Source organism: Narcine bancroftii, chromosome 2 (assembly GCF_036971445.1).
Source record: "Narcine bancroftii isolate sNarBan1 chromosome 2, sNarBan1.hap1, whole genome shotgun sequence".
NCBI classification, from domain to species: Eukaryota; Metazoa; Chordata; class Chondrichthyes; order Torpediniformes; family Narcinidae; genus Narcine; species Narcine bancroftii.
In genome coordinates, this window is record NC_091470.1 from 320275271 (window position 1) to 320294186 (window position 18916).

Sequence of the window (18916 nt, forward strand, 5' to 3'; positions counted from 1 at the left end):
TGCAATGTAATTCACTAGATTTGCTGAAACACAGATATAAATACGTCCGAAGAATGCAAATACAGATTTTTTTTTAGTGGACTATTATTTCTATATGTTAGAGACGAGCATGAAGTTAGCAGTCTTAATTTGCATTCATGGAATCCAATTTCCTTAAAAAAAATATCCACATGTTTATCCACGATAAATCAGTCATTGATTTAAACCCATTGAGGCACACCCCTTTATATTTAAATGAAGCAATTTACAAAATTGCAGCTGAAATGAAGGTCACTCCGTGCTTTCATGTACTCATGATGGTGTCAAAGAGGAAAAAGTTGCAACTTTAAACAGGTTTCATTGAACTATTACTGACTAACAGCAATGGGAAGAACACAGGGGAAATGGCAGTTAAATATTAATTTTTCACCGTATGCCACATTATTACACAAAAATTGTTCTAAAAAGCCGAAGGAGAAAATGCCCAGTCACATAGTGGAAAAGGAATTTTAATAGTCAAAGCAGTTAGATTTGATCATTCAACCAATAAAAAGATTGCAGCACATGTTAAAGTTAAGTGTACTGCTAGTTAGCATTCTACTCAATAGTTTGCTACAGTTACAGCCAATTATAGCATCATAAAACCCATAAACCCAAGCCAATATATGAAGTGTAAAAATAAGTCATTTTGCGAATTACCAGTTTAGTTTGGTCAAGGAAGTGAGGTTACATAAAATCTGAACAGATTTAACATGGCTTTTTGATGGACTTTAGATAATGCCACAAAGAAAACCACAGCATCTTAGTGAATAATGACTATTATAAATCCTGGTCATCTGACAAAACTAGTGTTTACAAAGCAAATTTTGTACAAATAGAATCTCATTAACACAGCTATCATTTTCTTTCGAAGAAAGAATGGATTCGATTTTCCACTGGACATGCCATTTATCACAAACTTGCATCACAGACTGAAAGTGGTGTTAAAGCACAATTTTAAATGTTTGATTTTTTTTTAAATACAAAGTTGACTACAAAAATAAATCATCACGGGACTGCCCATACTGCAAAATTAATGACAGAAAACTCTTTGCAAAACATTACCAATGGGCAATAGGCAAATTTTCTTTCAGATTGACTCACTCCTTCAATCAAACTGCTCGTAAATAAAAACACAAAACACCAGTAAAACTCAGGTCAGTCAGCATCTGCATAAAGAGAAAGGAAAATTAACATTTCAGGCTGGTATTTTCAGTTCAGATAAATGTTATTAATTTGAAACATCAACTTTTTCACAGGTGTTATCTGACCTACAAATTTTAGTGTTGTGTTTTTATTGAAATTTCTACATCTGGAACTTAAATCACACATTTAATGCTCTTAGTTTATTATTCCCAAAGCAGTTCGCTAACAAGCCAATAGCAGGATCAGTCTGTAATCTTTAAAGTTTGCAGCAAAATCCTTGAATCCTTCAAATTGATCACTAGGTTTAATCCAATTACATGAGCATTTCAGTTAAACATGTGGTATTATAAATACACACAGAAACACACCTGGTAACTGGAAATCTCAGAACTTTAAATGTGTGATCATGAAAGTGTCACTGACAAATGGATCATTTCTAAGCAGTAGAAATTAATTTGCAATTTCTCTGATTGCTTTCCAGTTAGTAGAGGAATTGGATTTCCCATAGTTTTTCAAGCACAATTCATATTTACTGATGTACCAAGACTGAAATCATAGCCTAAATGTTTGATGTGCTATACAAAAGAGTAATGTAAAGGGATGAACAGAGTGACAAGGTTTATGCAAAGTACCAATGTCTAATCAACAATTCTGAATTCTACTCCCATTCTAAATATTAGAAGGCCTTCAAGAATTTAAAAGAATCAAACACAGAAGTGACATTGTTACTATAAGCTTGAATGTTTTCCAAGCAAAAAAAATCAGAAGTACTTTTAAAGTTCAAAAATTACAACACATACATCATTTTATAAATATTGATGAAAATTTAATATAAGAACATTGATAGTTTCAAAAGTAATCTCAATTTTATGACAATTGTTAGCAAGCTCCAAAACATTGCGAAAAGTGGTTGAGTCATTTACAAATAGGCTAAATCTGTACCCCAACATTGACAGTTGAGCCTTAAGTTTCTTAAACTACGGAGTGGGTGGAGGGGATAGATTTCAACCGAAATACCTCATAAAGGTCTTCATGAAGAAGTGCAGAAATAAAATTTTCCATGTTTATTCATCTTAGTCACTTCTGTCACAGAATAATAATTAATTTCACTGGAAACTGTGAAACATCGGGAAACATTGTGCAAAATTGGCCAATATTAAAATTTAGTCAATGATATTTGAAAAACAGTACTTTAAATCCAGCTCCATTTAAATCAAATTCCAAATCCTGCAAAATGCTTTCCATGACAGTATTTGAGGTGTTTTATGTTATTTACAAGATATTTCATTTTAAACTTTAGGGAAAATTTTTAAAAAAACAACAGAGTGCAATAAGATTTATTTTTAGGAACTGCAAGCAAATTAAGTAACTAGAAAATATCATGGTTACAACCAGCTGAAGAATAATAACTTGCAGTTAACAATGCATCCCTGCAGAAGTAGAATAGATGTCATTAGTTTATTGAATGTGTAGGCACAAGTTTAGTTTTAAGGTTTGCAGGTATAGTTTATGGCTAATGTCACAAGAAAAACATTGCTAGAAGTTAATAGATCTCAAAAGCAGTTCATTTGAAGTTTGACGCCATAAATGAAATACTAAAGCTGATATTTGACTTCTAGTCACTGCTGTCCTCATCATCGTCTTCATCAGATAAATTTCTAGGGGATTGAAGGGAGCCACGGTAAAACTCAGAGCGATTTGGAAGAGTTGCAGACAGTTGTCCAGTAGAAAGCAGATCAAAGCAGAAAGAGCACACACGTACTGGTTTGGAAGATTGGCTCGGGAGGAGGAATCTTTTTTCTGAACAAGGCCCGCACACAACAAATCCACATTTGCGGCAGTGATGTCGTCGGCTGACTGGTGTAAATTTGACTTTCTGACAACGCATACATATATTTGCCTCCGAATCAGGCACCCAGACTGCAGCATGCTCATTACTGGGTACTTTTCCACTTTTTGACAGCAAATCAGTAACGCATTTGTTAATATGATTCATCCACTCCGATTTCTCAGTAGCTGTAGCAGCATAAACAGCAAAGGATTTTGTTGGAGTCTTAATGAGCCAGCCATTACGCAGGTCACCATCATCTTCAACTGAATCAATTGTAACGTTCTCCAAAGGAATTATATGCTGTTTGTTGTACCTCTTCTTTTGGATGACAATATTACCATACACAAGGATGTCATTGAACAAGAAAAACTGCCTGGCTTTTGGCTTTTTTCGACAAAGTTTTGTAAGAACTCCCTCACCAATGAGTACCCGACCTGGTATGGTCAGGGGTTGCCCAGCTGCTCCAAAACAGCTTTCAACCATGCCAATACGTCGAGCATTTGCCTCACTGTTTGCTAAGCGATCCACCATTTTATTTTCTGCAAGGGAAAAAAAAAATACAAATTAAAAAAGGTATTAGCTACCCAAACATTTGGTTTCAAAAGATAAAAGAGCAACTAATACCCTCTGAGAATACCATGGTGGTATGAAAGGAAAAGCGGCTGACGCAAGATTACAAGAAATAGCACGAGGGACCATTCAACCACTCTTTTGTTTCATGACTTAGGAAGGAACCTTCATTTTGAGTCTGAAGACCTTGTTCCATTCACTCCAGGCAGGAGAAACATCAGCTCTGCATCTACCCATAAGTCTTGAATCCAAGAATGATAAGACTAACCTGCCATCCAGGAATCAATTTTTTCACAATGTCATCACCAGGCAATCCTGTTCTTCCTTTATTTAGGGGGAACAGTCCTGCATACAAACATATCAGTTGTAGTCTCACAATAATTCTATATTTGAGTCCACTTGCAATTATGTCCAGTTTGTTATTTGTGGTCAGTGATTTATGTATATGGATAGATGGGTCTCTCTGAATACCAAAGCTTTTGGTATTGATATAAATATGGAATTGCTCTGTTGGGAAGTGGCATAAACTGAATGTCTCTGATACCAGCTCACCATTTTTAGAAAACTATTTTTCTCTACAAAAGTAGAACACATCAGATTATGATAACGAATAGATAAGTTTTTGCGAGATAAATTGGGACAGGTTTGTTAGTGTAGGTCACATACATACACTTTAAAACAGATCTTATTTGAAATACTGGAGTTCTGCTAATGCTGGACATATCGGCCCCACAGCCATTTACCCTTCAAGCACCAAAGCCTGGTGAACTTTATAAATGTTAAATTTGGTGCACAGTATAAGAATTGCCTGTAGCCAGTGAATGAGAAGTGAGATTGGACTGTGAACCAAAGAACTTTTCTGAACTTAAACACACATTACATACATGTGCGCTTAGAATTAGAAGGGAGTTAGGTTAGTTAAGTAAATAGAGATAAGTTAAAGTGTGATTCTGTTTTCATGTTTAAAGTTAATTAAAAGTAACCTTTGTCTTGATGAATATCTATTGCTGCTGGGCTTTGGGGTCCTCTAGGCTCATAACAACATATTCTATCTGCTTTTTCCTTTACCCACTTGTCTGAAGCCTTACTGAACCCTACTCATAACATATTATCATTTAGCTTTTATCAGACTTAAATTACACTTAATATTTTCATCCAAATTATTGAACTATTGAGCAAAAGAGAACAACAGCAATCCCCACTTGTTTGTTATGCATTAACACCATCTACTCTAGTTTTAACAATCTCACCTCAAACTATCAAAACTCTTTCAATTAATTGTTCAAATCTACAACAACTATTGCACCCATATTTATTCTGCTGTTTGCAACTTTAAACTATCAAAGCTCTTTCAATTAATTGTTCAAATCTACAACTATTGCACCCAAATTTATTCTGCTGTTTGCAACTTTAACACAATAAAACCCCTGGTATCCAGCACCTAAGGGGATTGATAGATGCCCAGTAAATTAATTTTCTGGTTGCTTGAAATTGTGTTTTGCGTGGATTGGCGAACTAACAGCAAAGTGTGTCAATTTTAAACTATTTTTACTATTTATTTTCTGCATTACTTTTGCCTGATGCTTGAGGCTGCTGGTTGCTTGAATTCCAGACAACAAGAGCTTTACTGTACATTTTAAAAGATTTGTCAAATGTGATTGCCCTTTAATAAATCCAGTCTCTTTCCAAGTACCTGCTAACATTTTTTAAAAATAGATTCAGGGGAACTGATCTCTAGTTTTTGCCGACACACCCTTAAAAGCGAGGTTACACAATTTGTAATTTCTAAAATGATGGAATTTCACAGAGAACAGGCTCTAATAACTAGCAACAATTTCACAGCCAAATTGCTTAGTAGAGTAGGAATAACTTCCCTGCTCTTTGAAAAAGCATCAAGCAATCTTTTTGTTCCAGCCAACAAGAGAGCTGTTAGCTTCACATCCAAAAACTGATCTGACAACTGCAATACCAATGTCAATCTAGATTTTTGTGCTCAAGACCCTGAAGTGGGGACTAATTACTGAGCTTTACAACAAATGAAACCATGAAAGCAGCTTAGCAATACAAGAGCACAGATCTGGGTCCTATGACCCTAATTTTAGGCAATTTTATGTAGAATACGCATATTCTCTGTGACCATACAGGTTTTCGCAGGATGCTTAAAGTTCATCCCACATCCCAAAGCTGCCCCATCGTGTACTTTAATGGCAAAAACAATGAGAGTGTATGGACCTGTGCAAGAATACAAGTTGCAGGCTCACATTTTTTTTTAAGGGATAGGGATTGATATGAATATGGAATTGCTCTGTTGGGAAGTGGCATAAACTGAATGTCTCTGATCCACTAATTCTATCAAGGATTCTACTGAATGATAATTGAAGGAATCATTATGGCTCACAATAGCATTAATCAATAATGTAGATGCAATAACTTCAGTGTAAACAGTTAGAACATAAAGTAGCTTAGAGAATTCGATCTTGAAATGCTCAACCAGAAACAATGAAATCAGAACCCCAAACACTTTAAAAAGTAATAAAAGATGAGGAGGGGAGCAATGAGGTATACTGCAAATTGGCACGGCAAATCAGCCATTCTTTAATCTACAAAGTTTGAAAATACAGTATATTGACGATTCTTCCTTTAAACCAAGATAGCTGAGCTAAAAGTACAGTTAGAAATTGGCAGGTACGACTCTGGGAGCTAGTCATCCTATTGAAAAGTCAGGCAAGTGGACAGAGGCAATGGGATGATTCTATTAGGTGTAAAAAAAATCAATCCTGAGCAAGGGACATAGGATCAGAGGATGTAGAATCCTTGTGGGTAGAGTTGAGAAACTGCCAGATCACCAAATAACAACCAGGACGTAGGATTACAAAAGGAGTTAGAGAAGGCCTTTTCACACCACTGTGTACAAGTGGGTTAACCAGGCAATTTACCCGGTTACCTACCTAGAAATTGTGCAGTGTGAAAAGGTCAATCTGGGCAAGGCTGGTCAAAATTGACCGGGCCCCGAGACCTCGGACGGGTTAGTCTCGGAGCCTGGCCGAGTTCACCTGCCAATCACCTTCTGGAGGAGTGAAACCACAAATGGCTTAGGTAAGCTTCATAACGTCAGAACATGCATGCGTCACATGAAACCCCTGACCGACTGACGAGTCTCTGGCCTCTGATAAATGAGAAAATAGCACACAATTGCCATAAATAATTCAAGCTCCCTTATTCTTAAAGAAGCAAACTTTAAATTTCTTGATCATGTCTTTTACTAATAGGAGTGGTGACCATATTTCTTTAAAACTTCAGATCAAACTATACTTGAAAACAGAACAATTTTACGGGAAAAGTAACGACTATGAGAGCACATTAAAATCATTTATTTGTGTGTATTTCAAGAGAAGATTTTATGCATGTGCACTTGAATGTATTTTGAACTCAGACCACTGGAACTACCTGACATACTGGCCTGTGGATGGATTGGATTTCAAGCTTGTGACTAGTGAAAAGACAATTAACGTAATGGGTTTGAAAAAACAAGAGAGCGACTGTTGCACTTTGGAGTATGGGCGCTCATCTATCCAGCACAGAACCCAAGGAGAGCTCACTAAACAGCAGTCAATGTATCAATAGAAGAATGTCAAGCTTTTCCTCATGAGGATTCACCTTCTTGCAGTGAAACATCAGTATTAATTCAACCTCAAATGTGAAAAAGTGAAAAGTTTAGTAGGAGAATCCTCACCACAAATGATTTAAAGTTAAAGAATTATCATTCAACCTTAATGGTGCTGGTTAAATCAAACAAGCTGACTACATAATTTCTGTGGTTAATTTTGATTAACCAGTTGACACATAGCAACTGATCAGAAACATGATCAACAAGATGAACCTTAAACTACAAACAACTGAGCAACGTCTCCACTCTCACTGTGGTTTGAGGTCCCTCCACACAATGACTGATGTTTATAATCATCTCAATAAAGATCCAAGATAAGCTTTGTTCACTGGAGATAAAGTTTTGCGAAAATGGGCATAAATCAGCTCTTTCCATGAAACAACATGAGACATTTTTCATGAAACAAAATATGCGACACTATATTTAAACTGATTGCAGAGGTATTGCAGCAGACTGGGAGGAGTTAGGAGATTCCTTGTGAGGCTACCTGCAAGTACGTAAAGCATCACCTGTGGCGTCATCGCTGGGAGTGGACCCCCCCCCCCACCACTTGCCGATTTTACAGGTAAGAAATGTTGCAGTGTGAAAGGCCTGGAGGGTGCAGTCTTCCCGGGAACTTTACCTGGATCCTAGAAATGTCGCCTAGATTCAGTGTGTAAAAAGGCCTTCCAGCCCCTTTCAAACTGCCGAGTACATGTGGATTGAACCAGCCAATTTAGCAGGTCCGTAGCTGGTAATCTGGCAGTGTGAAAGGGCCACAACTGGGCAAAGCGAGTTAAAATCAACTGGGCTCGGACTCTTGTGGGGGCAAGTGTCAGAGCCCAGCCGAGTGAATTCATTAATCACTCTGTGGTGGTACAAATGGTCTACTCAACTAACGGGGTACCATTAGTGGCGATAGTGCCTGCGTGCTTGCATCAGTCTGGCAGTTCTATTTCACAGTGCAGCCGGCTGTGCTCTGACAGCCCTGGCGAATTCCTTAAAGGTTAACTTATAGGTTGAGTTTCTAGTAAAGGAAGGCAAATGCAATGTTAGCATTACTTTCAAGAGGACCAGAATATTATAGGATGTGATAATGAGGCTTTATAAAGCAATGGCGAGACCACATTTTCAGTACACTTAACAATTTTGAGCCTCGTATCAAAGGAAAGATGTATTGGCATTGGTGAGGTTTCAGATATGGTTTATGAGATTGATCCCAAGGAAGAGAGGAGACATTTGATGGCTCTGGGCCTATTTTGCTGGAGTTAAGAAGGTTGAGGGAAGACCTCATTGAAGCGTACCAAATATTGAAAAGGCTGGATAGCGTTGATGTGATTGTGATGTGATGTAGCTGAAGATGAAGGACTGAGGCCACAATCTTAGGCAAAAGGACATCCTTTTAGAACAGAGATAAAGAGAAATTTCTTCAGCTAGAGGGTGTCAATCTGCAATTTTTTGCCACAGACATCTGTGGAGGGAAGGTCATTCAGTACATTTAAAACAGTTGATAAGTTCTTGATTAGTTAGGGATTGAGAGGAAAAATACATCAGCCAGGATTTGAATGGCAAAGAACATAATGGCCCAATTCTGCTCCTATATCTTAAGAAATCATCAATTCTCACTTCACAACCAGACTAATTCCTGTAGATTCTTTTTTAATCTACAGCACTTAGTATGCAAGCTACAGTATAGTTGCTCTTGAGATAAATGGAATCAGTTAACCCAAGGGATTTTTGCTACAAGATTCAAACATGAAGGACAGCAGCAATTTTGACTGGTATTTTAAACTTAAATTAAATTTAGACATACAGTACATTAACTAGCCATTTTGGTTCACGAGTCCATGCCGCTAAATTTACACCGCCAAGTACATTTCAAACGATGGGAGGAAACCAGAGCCTCTAGGGAAAACCTACGCAGACAGAAGGAGAACATACAAACTCCTTACAGAGCAGGTAGCTTAATTATGAACAGAACTAAAACAAATATTTTTTTGATGGTCTGTACATTTAGGTTGAATAAATTTCTAAACACTTGTGGGTAAATAAACAGCAGCGCTGCCACTGGTGCACAGTTGGGAAAGCAGAGAGTGAAAACAGTTCTGCTCCAAGGGGTTCAATCACACAATCCTAATGCAGGTGGCTCTGTAAGGCTTTAAACAGCCTGTTTAAATGATCCAATGGTGTTTGTAAATAAAATCCTGTGCAGGGCCTGTGCTTGGCAGGGATTGCAGACTCCGGAGAGCAACAAATTGCTACAGGGTACCAGAAATAGAAAGAACACTCCCCATTGAGAAGCAGAGGAGATGACCCTACACATTGGTGACCATGACAGTGGACCAGCAAAGGGCTCAACAGCTGAGGGACCCATACAAGTTGCAGTTGACCTGCAGTCAGGGGACCCACATTAGCTCCAGGCTGCTGAAGACTGGCTCATGGGAACCCAGGTATCAGAGTGGGATTCAAGAGGCTGCAAAAGGGCCTCACTCACTGAAGGCTTCCTGATCACTTTGGAGTTTGGATCTGGAGCTTGGGTTGCTGCCGAATTAAACAGGAGTCTATGAGGCTGCAAAGACTGAAGGAGAGCTGGAGACGAATCCATGGACATTCACTGAACCCGAAGGGCCTCGCTTTTGCTACTCTTTCTTAATGTAAGGGGCGCTGAGCGTCATACTAATGACAACTCTGTCTGCCTTACAGTAGACAGAAGGCAATTTCGAGTAATATGTATTACTATCACATAACAGTAAAGGAATCGAACCTATGATGCAAATTGAAGTTCTTAGGAGTCACCATTTGGGAGGATCTTTCCTGGACCCAACACACAAATGGCATCGTGAAGAAAGCACGTCATCACCTCTACTTTCTCAGGAGTTTGCGAAGGTTTGGCATGACATTGGCAAATTTCTACAGATGTGTGATGGAAAGCATGCCAACTGGCTGCATCACAGTCTAGTATGGGGACATCAATGCCCCAAGTGAAAAGCCCTGCAAAAGGTGGTCGGCACAGCCCAGGACATCACAGGCAAAACCCTCCCCACCACTGAGAACATCTACAGGAAACACTGCCATCAGAGAGCAGCAATCATCAAGGAACCACACCATGCAGCAAGCTGTTACCATCAGGAAAGAGGTATAGATGCCACAAGACTCGCACCACCAGGTTCAGGAACATCTGTTACCCCTCCATCATCAGATTCCTTAACAACAAACTCAATCAGGGACTCATTTAAAGGCTTACTTTTGCACTCTATTGATTTTTTTCTATCTATATTGCAAAGTTTGTTTACATGTATACATTGAGTCAGTTTCTTTTAACACTGCCAATAAATGGCAAGTCTGCCTCGCCTGCAGGAAAAAGAATCTCAGGGTTTTATGTACGTCATGTACTCTGACAATAAATCTGAATTAATTTTCAGAGCATTCCTCCTCGCAACAATCTCTAAGACACAAGCACTAAAAATATGCCATTCTAAGCCATAAAAATGCTCATATAATCCCTCCAAGAATCTACCATTATTTACTTTTATACATGTACTGCCTGTGTACATATACGTGTTTGCATGTTTTGACAGAAGACCGAAAAGAATGCTGTTTCGTCCAGTTGTACTTTACAATTGTATGATAATAAACTTGAAAAGGCAATACAATTTTAAAATCTTTCAAATTCAAAGTGAGAAAGTTACTCAATCTTCCCCATAGATTTGCAAATCAGATTTTTCTTCAAATGTCTGCAAATTACCTGGGTACATGTAGTAAAAATGTACAGAAATGCTGGAGGAACTCAGCCGGTCTGGCAGTGTCCATAGGAGGTAAAGATATATTACCAGTTTCGGGCCTGAGTCCTTCTGCAAGGTAGGTCTTCAAGAAGGTCTTCTGCAGACTGTTTTCACAACAATCAAAGTTTCAGCGGATTTTTGTGATTCACTCTGGCTACAGAGTAAACTGCTCTTCTTATTTTAGAAGGTAAATATGCTACACTGTGAGTCAACGTGCTTGCTTAAAGTTCAAAACCTGTTGCACCTGCACCCAGAATGAGGACATTCTGTCTATCCTCTTCAGAAAATGTGGCTGGCCCTCTACTGCAATTAATTCAGTCCTCATCCGCATCTCCATTTTCCACACATCTGCCCTGGCTCCTTTCCTTCTCTACCCTCCACCCCCAACAAGGACAGAGCCCCCCTCGCCCTTATCGATCACAACATCAGCCTCCACATCCAATATATTCTCTGCAATTTTCACCATCTACAACATTTTCTTACCCATTTTCTTTTTGCGTAGGGATTCCTCCCTACGTGGTGGGTGGGGGTGGGGGGGTGTTGAAATGAAAGGATGAGATGTGGTATTGCTCATCAGGGAAAATATAACAGTTATGCTCAGGCAAGACAGACGCGAGGCTCATCTACTGAGGCTATATGGATGAACCTGAGGAATGGGAAAGGTATGACCACACTCTGAGTTGTATTACAGACTGCCCAATTGTTGATGAGAATTTGAAGAGCAAATTTGTAGAGATTGCAGACAGCTGCAGGAAACACAAGGCTGTGACAGTCAGAGATTTTAATTTTCCACACATTGACAGACTCCCATACTGTAAAAGCTTGGAATTATCAAATGTGTTTAGGAACGTTTTCTAAATCAATTTATAGGGGTACCAACTAGAGAGTGTAATATTGGATCTCCTATTAGGAAACAAGACAGGACAGGTGACAAAAGTATGTGTAGGGGAACATCTTTGGTCCAGTGATTATAATGCAGTTAATTTCAAGTTAATTAAAGAAAAGGATAGGTTTGGGCCTCGGGTTGAGATTCTACATTGGAGAAAGGTCAAGTTTGAGGAAATGAGGAAGGACCTAGAATGCATGGACTGGGATTTGGGCAAGGATGTGCAAGGTAAATGGTGAATCTTCAAACGTGAAATTTTGAGAGGACAGAGTTTGTATGTTCTTGTAAGGAGTAAAGGCAAGGTTAGCAGGAATAGGGAACCTTGGCTTTCAATGTATATTGGGGATCTGGTTCAGAGGAGGTGTATAGCAGGTATAGGCAACATGCAGCAAATGAGGTACTTGAGGAGTTTAAAAAATGCAAGAAAAAAACCTCAAGACATGAGGTTGCTTTGACAGACAATGAAGGGAAAGGGTTTTGACAGGTATATTAAGAGCAAAAGCATAGCGAGGGACAAAATTGGTCCCCTTGAAGATCAGAGTGGACAGCTTTGTATGAAGCTGAAGCTGTGATGGGGGCGGCGGGGGGGGGCGGGGGGGGAAGATCTTAAATGTTCTTCCCCACCCCACATAAACAGCATTCACTCAGGAAATGGAGAGTCGTGGGAAGTAAGCAAGGAAAACAAGTAGCGAGGTCATGGAACCTATACAGATTAAAGAGGAGGAAGTGCTTGCTGCCTAAAAGCAAATAAGACTGGATAAATCCCCAGGGCCTGACAAGATATTCCCTCAGACCTTGAGGAAAGCTAGTGTAGAAATTGCAGGGGGTCTGGCAGAAATATTTAAAATGTCCTTAGCCACAGGAGTGGTGAGGGAGGATTGGAGGGTAGCTCGCATTGTTCCATTATTTAAAAAAAGGCTCCAAAAGTAACCCTAAAAATTATAGGCCAGTGAGCCTTGTGTCAGTAGTAGATAAATTATTGGAAGGTGTTCTAAGAGATTAGTTATACAATCATTTGGATAGCCAGAAACTGATGAGAGATTGTCAAGATGTCTTTGTGCATGGTAGGACGTGTTTAACCAATCAGAGTTTTTTGAAAAGGTTACCAGGAAAGTTGACAAAGGCTGTGGATGTTGTCTACATGGACTTTAGTAAGGCCTTTAATAAGATCCCTCGTGGAAGGTTCAGATGCTAGGTATTCACGGCAAAGTAGTGAATGGGATTCAACAATGGCTGAACGGGAGAACCCAGAGAGTAGTGGTGGATAATTGCTTCTCAGACTAGAGGCCTGTGACTAGTGGTGTGCCTCAGGGCTCAGTGCTGGGATCATTGCTGTTTGCCATCAATATCACTGATCTGGATGATACTGTGGTCAATTGGATCAGCAAGTTTGCAGATGACACTAAGATTGGAGGTGTTGTGGAGAGTGAAGAAGGCTTTCATTGCTTGCAGAGGGATCTGGACCAGCTGGAAAGATGGGCTGAAAATGGCAGATGAAATTTAATGCAGACAAGTGTGAGATGTTGCATTTGGAAAGACAAACCAAGAAAGGACATGCATGGTAAATGGTAAGGCATTGAGAAGTGCAGTTAAAATAGAGGGATCTGGGAATACAGATACATAATTCCCTGAAAGTGGTGTCACAGGTGGATAAGGTTGTAAAGAGGGCTTTTGGCCTATTGGCCTTCAAAAATCAAAGTATTGAGTATAAGAGTTGGGGTGTGATGGTAAAGTTGTAGAAGACATTGAGAGGGCAAATTTAGAGTATTGTGTTCAGTTTTGGTCACTTAACCACAGAAAAGATACAAGATAGAAAGAGTACAGAGAAGATTTACTAGGATGTTGCCCAGACTTGAGGAACTGAGCTACAGAGAAAGGTTAAGCAGGTTAGGACTTTATTACCTGGTGCATAGAAAAATTAGGGAAGATTTGATAGAGCTATTTAAAATTATGAGGGGGATAGTATTACAAGGTCCTGTTTTTTTAAGTGAATGTTACTTTGGGTGTTGATGCAGGGTGAAAAATATTCATAGAATTCACAATTTTTTTTATATACAGACTGCATGGCACCATTGAGAGTTGGCTATAAACAAAGTAATGCTCTGGCAGAAGAACCAAGAAACAAGGGTGTTTATCCAAGGAAAAACAGATGGGACACTTAGAGTCATATGATTATGATTTGTGTTTGGGACTCTAAAAGAAAAAGAAAACAGTATTTCAGCATTGATAAAACAGGGTTAGAATGGTTCAGTGAAATGGACATTTCTGCTAATTCTCCTTGTAAGGGGAATGATTGTTGAATTGATTTTAATGACCCATATCTGGATAAAGGAAACAGGATAATTCCTGCATTTGGATCATGACCATTTTGATGGCCATTTTGTTACACCAGGGCCTGAGTTTTGGAATCATCATGGAAGTCACACATTGCATTTCTCCTACATAAGGAAGAGAGGAGTTGTGACAACTCTAACCCTGTATTAAAGGAAATTTCTCTGGAAGCAATTTGACAAGGATCATGCGTTTTCTGCAGTCTGATCTCTCAGTGTCTAAACTCCTTCGTAATTACTTCTGAGCATCAGTTTAAAAGAACTTCGGGAATTTCTTTCCAGAATGGTGCCTAAACTGAAATGGCTTTGGTATTCCACGCATACAAGTATTTTTGTGTATAATTGGGGGTTAAGTTTAGATAAGTTAATTAAGGTATAAATAAATATATTATTTTAAAAATAACACAGTCTTGGTGAATTTCCATTGCTGCTGGTCTGCGACATAACAATAGAGAGTAAATATAAATAAGATTATCCACTGAGGGTAGGTGAGATACAAAGCAGAGGACATGGGTTAAGAGTGAAAGGAGAAAGGTTTAGGGGGAACTTCTTCACACAGAGAGTGGTGGGAGTGTGGAACGAGCTGCCAGCTGAGGTGGTGAATGCGGGGTCAATTTTAACATTTAAGAATAATTTGGACAGGTACATGGATGGGAAAGGTATGGATGGCTATGGACTGGGTACAGGTCAGCTGAACTAGGCAAAACAAAAATGGTTTGCACAGACTAGAAGGGCCAAAAAGGTCTGTTTTTGTGCTGTCATGTTCTATGTTCAAGAGCTGAAAGCCAGAGGGAAGAAAGTGTTCTTAAACTTAAACATACTGGACTTCACACTTCTGTATCTTCTTCAAAGTGTGACCAGATGATGGGGATCCTTTAAACCTGTCGAAATGTGATGGAGTATTTGACAACATTCCAAATTTCCTCAGATTTAGAAAGTAGAGTCGCAGTGCGCCTTCTTTGTTGCATTAATGTGCTAGCTCCAGGAGGGTCTTCCGACATATGGACTCCCGTGAAATTGATAGTACAAATAGTCTTCACCTCTGTCCCATTAATTTAAAGAGGTGAGCGGGCCCTTAGTCTTCCTTCCCTAAAATCAATATTACCTCTTTTGGATTGGTTACATTGAAAGAAAGATAGTTCTGGCACCACCCAACTAGATTCTCAATCTCCATCCTACGTTTATCATTTCCCATTATTCAACCACAAATGGTGACGTTGTCAGTAAATTTATAGATTGTATTGGAACCAAACTTAGCTACATGGTCACAAATGTACAAGGAATAGATCAGGTGACTAAGTATGCAGCCTTGTAGCACCTATGTTGATGTTCAGTAAGGAGGTGATGTGCCAACCTACAGTGATGGGGGTCTACTGATGAGGAACTCAAGAATCCAGTCCCAGGTCCCCTAGTATGGTCATGTGTTTTGCTGGCATGACGGTATTGAATACTGAGCTGCAGTGAATAAACAAATGATTGTGTCCAGGTGACCTAACGCAGAGTGGAAAATCAGGGCTCAAATTTGGCAGAGGCACCAAATATTCTCGAAATATTAATACAGGCAGTCCCTGGGTTATGTAAAGGCCCCTTACCCAAGAACTATGCAAAAACCTAGTTTTCCATGTCAGAAACAAACAATTTCAAAAAAGGTCAATTAACATGAACATTTGTCTCCAAGTGAAACATGAAAGCCTGCAGACACTACAATTGCAGTGAACACAGAAATACTGGAGGAACTCAGTAGGTCTCGCAGCATCCATTGGAGGTAAAGATACATACTTGACGTTTCAGCCGAGTCCTTCTTCAAGGCAAGAGTAAGAAGCAGATAGGCACCCAAATTCAAAGGCTGGGGAGAAGGAAGAAAGGGCAGGGGAGGAGCACAGACCAATAGATAAAAGATGATAACTGGACATGAATAGAAGAAAAAAGGTGAGAACTAGTAAGGGAGGAGGTGGCTCTGTGAGTGCAGATCTGGACATTTTTGCAATAGCATATATCAGAATGTTCCACATCAATAGATTTGAATGCCTTAAAGTATCAATGGGTGCAATATATTTTATCAAACAACGTGACAAGCTTCCAAAGCAAATCTACTGGCATCCAAGTGTGAACCAACAGTTGTATTCTAAAATATGCATCTGTTTGATTACCGCAGGGAGGTACATGCAAATAGTTTATTTTTGAGACCAGGAAGTCTGCAGATGCTGCGATTGTAGTGCCACACACAAAAGCTAGAGAAATTCAGCAGGTCATGCTGTCTTCAACGTTAACTCACTGCTACCCCCATCATTTAACTCCTGAAAACGTTTGCATTTCTGTAACTAACGTTCCAGTCTTGAAAAGCACTTTAAAAATTTATGGGATAATTTGATTAAAGTCAGAAATCTCTGATTAACCAAACCTTTTGTGAAATTAGTGTAGTATCACATCACAATGTGTCAAAGCATGGCATATAGAGTGATGAGTGAAAGATGCTTATCAATTCATGAGGCACTGGCATCAGGGAGGGAAGGGGGGGGGGGAAATGAAGGGGTTGGTGCACATGAGAACCATCCTGCAGCAACAGTCTTCATTTGCACCATCCCTGCAAACAGAATGACTAGCCCCATTAGAGTAATTTTGAGAATTAAAGACAAAGGACATATTATGCAGGTTAGGGCGAGCGTGTGGAAGCATACAAAGTCAAGCGCACCAGGAACTTGGATCAAAGTTAAGTCACAATTAAAGGCTCTGAATTTACAAAGGATTCAAAACAAAAGCAAATGAACCGGAGCGCACATATAAAATGTACTGAATCAAATGGACTTTAAAAGATGGAGTAGCGTATCTGTAAGGTGAATCCAAATTTGAGAAGAATAGGTAAAATGATAAGAGGGAGGAGTAGTAGTGAGAAAAAATTCTGGTTCAGAACATTAAGAACTGACATCAATTTGTAATTTGCATTTTAAAAATTAATTAGCAGCGACAGCCAAATTCCGCTGATAATGGTTACTTGTGGAACAGAGTACCCTCATGGAATATGGGACTCTAAAAATAGGCAATTTAGGATTTGAATAGAAAAATCACATTGGCAGAGGTAATCTTCAGGAACTCATTTTAAAGTGCTTCTTAGAAATGTGTATGGAAATTAATTAGTGGTCACATGGTAAAGTATCCTTTAGAAAGAAATAATCACATGATGTTGAAAGTTTACTATCACAAACCAAGGTCCAAAGTAACAGTCTGAAACTGAAAAGTCAATCACATGGATTGAAATAAACTGCTTTTCGATAAAAGCAAGGACCTTTCCATCATGCCAGGCTCAGTGTTGCACCTTTCTTCAATCAACAGATAAACTTATATTGGATATCACATGCACTTTTGTAACTGCCTTCTCAATGTTCTCGGCTATCTTCAAATTTTTAAAAAAAAACATAGGACTTGCGTGATTTTCCTGTTCTGAAGTGTCTCCCTACCTTCCAGGAATGGCCGTTCACAGAGAAATGACCAAAATTCCAAACAACTGTATCACACTGTGAGTTTCGACAGAATACCTAAAGTATGGTATTTTAGGAGGCTGTATGTCCTATTCATTAGCACGTCGTTCACTAATTGCCTGCAGTTCAGTTTAGACTGCAGGCAATCTGTGAAAATAACTAGGGGTCTTGGAGGTAAAAATGTTGGAACAGGAATGAGCCCTTATTCCTGTTCCAATCTTTTTACACAGACTGCTTTCCAGGAAATTGAGAATAATTTCTTGGAATGCAGCAGCTGTATAAAAACAAAATATTCTCTGTTAATTACAGATTTCTGACTTTAACCAAATTATCCCATAAATTTTTAAAGCGCTTTTCAAGACTGGAACGTTAGTTACAGAAATTTTTCATAAACCTCAAAGATCTATATCTTTAAGCTTCTGAATAAGGGATCTATCTATGGTTGAGGTTGAATCCAAAAGGTAACTTGAAGAAGGACTCAGGCCTGAAATGTCAGTTATATATCTTTACCTCCGATGGATGCTGAGAAATTTGCTGAGTTCCTCCAGCATTTCTGTGTTTTACAGAGTTACAAAAAAAACAGATGAGGTGGATGGTGAGGGGGGGGGGGGGGGGGGGGGGGAAGAGAAGAGATTGAGAGTATTCCTCAACTGGGAATGAGCATGGACCTGATGGGCCAAATGACTTCTACCTGTGGCATAATATGGAGCTGTTAGTACATTAAGGACTAAAATAAGGCAATGGCATTACCATAAACACCACATTTATGTTGACTTGAGGAAGTTACGAGAGTTTCCAAATATAGTAGAGTTAAAGCAAAAAGTGAGGAAAAATTTAACACAATCACTAAACTGATGGTGACAAAAGCTCTAGCACTTGTTGGTTTGCATCCAAGATTCTAAAAGACAGTGGATGCATTGTACTTCATTCTTAGAATGACAAAAGTACAGAAATCTTACTACAATTGCACAGAACAATGTTGAAACCAAATCTAGAGTATTAAAACTGTTTTGGTCTCCAATTTAAAGGAAAAATTTGCATTGAAAGCAGAACAGACTTCACTTTATTATTTCTCAGAACAAAGGCTTTGTCTTGTGTGGAAAAATTGTGCTGATTTGTCTTGAAGTAATTTTATTGCAATTCAAGATTCCGAGTTGTTGCCTCAGTAGACATTTTTGATATTTCCCTTGGTTAGAGTTTCTAGAATGGAGGAATGAAGAAGAAAAAAATT

The 18916-nt window shown here is 38.9% G+C and overlaps 1 protein-coding gene across 3 annotated transcripts in view; it reads right to left on the reverse strand.

Annotated features, from left to right (window-relative positions):
• Window positions 1–470: 470 nt before the first annotated feature.
• Window positions 471–18916, reverse strand: part of plekhf2 (pleckstrin homology domain containing, family F (with FYVE domain) member 2) — a 38517-nt gene continuing 20071 nt past the window's right edge. For 2 of the 3 annotated variants that reach the window (XM_069921815.1, XM_069921816.1), the window contains one exon: window positions 471–3534. In XM_069921815.1, the coding sequence (XP_069777916.1) occupies window positions 2780–3526 (747 nt within the window). In that variant the 5' untranslated portion in view covers window positions 3527–3534 and the 3' untranslated portion in view covers window positions 471–2779. Of the gene's footprint in view, window positions 3535–3833; window positions 3911–18916 lie in introns of all 3 variants that reach the window. The other variant, XM_069921814.1, reaches the window with a different exon arrangement.